The 2,960-nt window shown below is 43.3% G+C and overlaps 1 protein-coding gene across 1 annotated transcript; it reads left to right on the top strand.

Moving 5' to 3' along the window:
* The first annotated feature begins 528 nt into the window (after nucleotides 1–528).
* LOC149167017 (cocosin 1-like) lies at nucleotides 529–2,700 on the top strand. Its single transcript, XM_089432841.1, has 5 exons — nucleotides 529–938; nucleotides 1,029–1,309; nucleotides 1,413–1,913; nucleotides 2,003–2,220; nucleotides 2,319–2,700. Exons 1-5 carry the CDS (start codon nucleotides 569–571, stop codon nucleotides 2,530–2,532), a joined length of 1,584 nt encoding a protein of 527 aa, XP_089288967.1. The 5' UTR covers nucleotides 529–568; the 3' UTR covers nucleotides 2,533–2,700.
* Nucleotides 2,701–2,960: the final 260 nt, after the last annotated feature.

The following is a 2,960-nucleotide window of genomic DNA, read 5'->3' as shown; positions in this document are numbered from 1 at the left end:
ATCCATTTGTGTTTTTATTTAAATGGTTTATATATATATTAATCTAATGTAATATCACTTTCCATTAGTGTAATTTAACTATTTTATAATTATTATCTATAATTTCTCCGTCATTTTTATTAATTAGTTTCTTTTATTATCCTTGTTTAATTCATCCATCCAGAACTTTATGCACTACATCATCTAAATTAATCACCACTAAGAGTTGTACTTCTATACTCTCAAGAAATATATTTTCCATCTAATATATACCATCAATGGCTTTTGCTTTTCAATAATAAAAATGGGAATGTAATAGCGAAACGCATTTTTAATTCACAGCAACATCGTTTTTAGCAAACATGCAACTATCTACACGTCGAATGGTACGACACTACATGGCACGCCAGAGAGTACCTGCATCACACGTATCAACACTCGCCTTGGCGTTTAGCCTATGTGGCTCTCACTGGAATATAGCATTAATCATATCGCCCTCACCATACTATAAAACTAACATTCAGCAATAACATGAACACATAGCCTGGGTGAAGAAACCCGAAGAAGCATCGAAACGAAAGCAAGCGAAATGAAGGGAATGATGAAATCAGCGCGTTGCCCTCTAATGCAGATACTGTTAGTTTCCTTTGCCTGCGTTCTTTTTCTTTCCCTGTCAGCTGTGTCACCTGTAGCTGCAATTTATCGGCAAAGAAGAGAAAGAGGTCGTCGTTACGATGAGCAATCATCAGCGTGCCGGAGGCTGCAGCGGCTGAGCACCCACGAACCGTCTGAATCGGAGTCGATGAGATCAGAAGGTGGCACCTTCGAGTTGTCCACCGGAGAAGACAACGAGGAATTAGAGTGCGCAGGCGTTGCCTTCTTCAGAAAGACGATTGAAAGGGACGCCATCTCGTTGCCCCAATATGCCAGCGCCGATCTCTTGGTTTACGTTGTCCGAGGTAAGCTCATCATACTGTTTGTGTAAGTCACATGATTACCTAAATTTCCTGTTATAATTTACTGGTATGTTGTATATGTACACTGTGCAGGTGAGGGTCGACTAGGCATTGTGTTCCCGGGGTGTCCTGAGACTTACAGAGACGAACCTTCGTTTCAAAGGCGATCAAGGCGCATGAGATCAGAGAGACGACGGGAGGACGAGGACGAAGAGGACTCAAGTCAGAAGGTGAGGCGAATCAGGAGAGGTGACGTGATAGCAATATTTGCAGGAGCAGCGTATTGGTCGTATAATGATGGTAACGAGCCTCTGCAAATCGTAGCCATTGCCGACACATCCAACCCTCAAAATCAGAACCGCAGGGATTTCAGCGTAAGCATCCCGACCAATTAACTAATAATCTGCATTTTCAGTTATATTGTAGATTCTTTCCTTTATTTTATATAGTTGCTGATGGTGTACTATATATGTTCAGCCCTTCACTTTGGCTGGGCCAGGCTCATCGTCTCGTGGTCGTCGTGAGGAGGAGGGAGAGGAAGAAAGAGGAAGAAGAGGGGGACTTGGGGATAATATGTTGGCAGGGTTTAACACGCGCACTTTGGCTCAGTCGTTGGACGTGGAGCTTGAAACTGCAAGGAAGCTTCAACAGAATCAGCATTCGCGACTCTTTGCCAGAGTTGGACGCGGCCGACGTCTCAGCTTACCCGGCCCTCAGTCTCGATCTCGATCTCGCTCTCCTTACGGGAGACAGAGGCAGTGGGGGAGAGAGGATCATGTTGGTGGTGGATTGGCTGAATATAGTGAGAATGGCGTTGAAGAGCTTGTGTGCCCAATGCGTGTAAAGCACAATGCTGACAATCCCGAGGATGCCGATATCTATGTAAGAGATGGGGGACGAATGAATATAGTCAACCGCCACAAACTTCCTGTACTCAAGTATTTGGGATTAGGAGCCGAGAGGGTTATTCTCCGCCCGGTAAGCAGTAACTATTTTTTTCTGCTTCACTTAGATATAATTTTAATGTTTTCCAATCCAATGAATGGATTACTTTATTGTGGTTGCAGAGAGCATCATGTGTTCCGTCGTGGAGGATGAACGCGCATGGCATAATGTACGTGACGAGAGGCGAGGGGAGAGTGGAGGTGGTGGGAGAGGAAGGGAGGAGTGTGTTTGATGGGCGTGTGAAAGAGGGTCAGTTCATCGTCATTCCGCAATTCTATGCAGTCATCAAGCAAGCAGGAGACGATGGGTTGGAGTATATAACGTTTACAACATCGGACAAGTAAGTATAATATATTTCGGAATGGAGGCTTCTCTGATTTGAATTGAATATAATATAATGAGCAATTCGCGTTGTTCGTGCAATGTACTGTATTGCAGTTCATACCGGTCGACTCTGGCAGGAAGGCAGTCAGTTTTGAAGGCGATGCCGGAGGAAGTATTGCGTGCCGCTTACAGGATCGACCAAAATGAAGTTCAACAAGTGATGAGGAACAGAGAGCACGACACACTCATACTGCCTCCATCGTCAGGCTTTGGACGTTACCAAGATCAACAACACAACGTCACATCTCTTCTCGTCCAAGTGGCATAGGACGTTTGAGTATTATCCACGCGCAGCCTGCTTCACTCTGTCCACTGCTTGCCCTGCCTGCTAGCTAGCTTAATAGCTAGCTACCCAATATTACAATAAAACAATGATAAAACTGTAAATCTTTGATTACAGATATGATAAATAACTATAATAAGGATGTTGCTTTTCTCCGTGTCTACAATTTGATCGATGGAACTTTTAAATTTACAGATATGATAAATAATAAATGATTATAATAAAGATGTTGGAATTCACAAAACATTCATATTTCCAAATTCCCATCCCATTCTTACATAAAACGTTCGACATACTTTATATAGCAAACTTTTTCACATCGAGCATCTCATCCAGCCAAAACCCGCTTTTTCACATTGAGCATGTCACCAAGCCAAAACCCGCTTTTTCACATCGAACATGTCACCAAGCCA

Source organism: Pinus tabuliformis, chromosome 5_1, assembly GCF_031772625.1.
Source record: "Pinus tabuliformis cultivar Carrire ecotype Pingquan chromosome 5_1, CPIR1, whole genome shotgun sequence".
Lineage (NCBI taxonomy): Eukaryota > Viridiplantae > Streptophyta > Pinopsida > Pinales > Pinaceae > Pinus > Pinus tabuliformis.
Note: the sequence above shows the minus strand (reverse complement) of the source record. Positions and strands in the feature narration are given on the sequence as shown.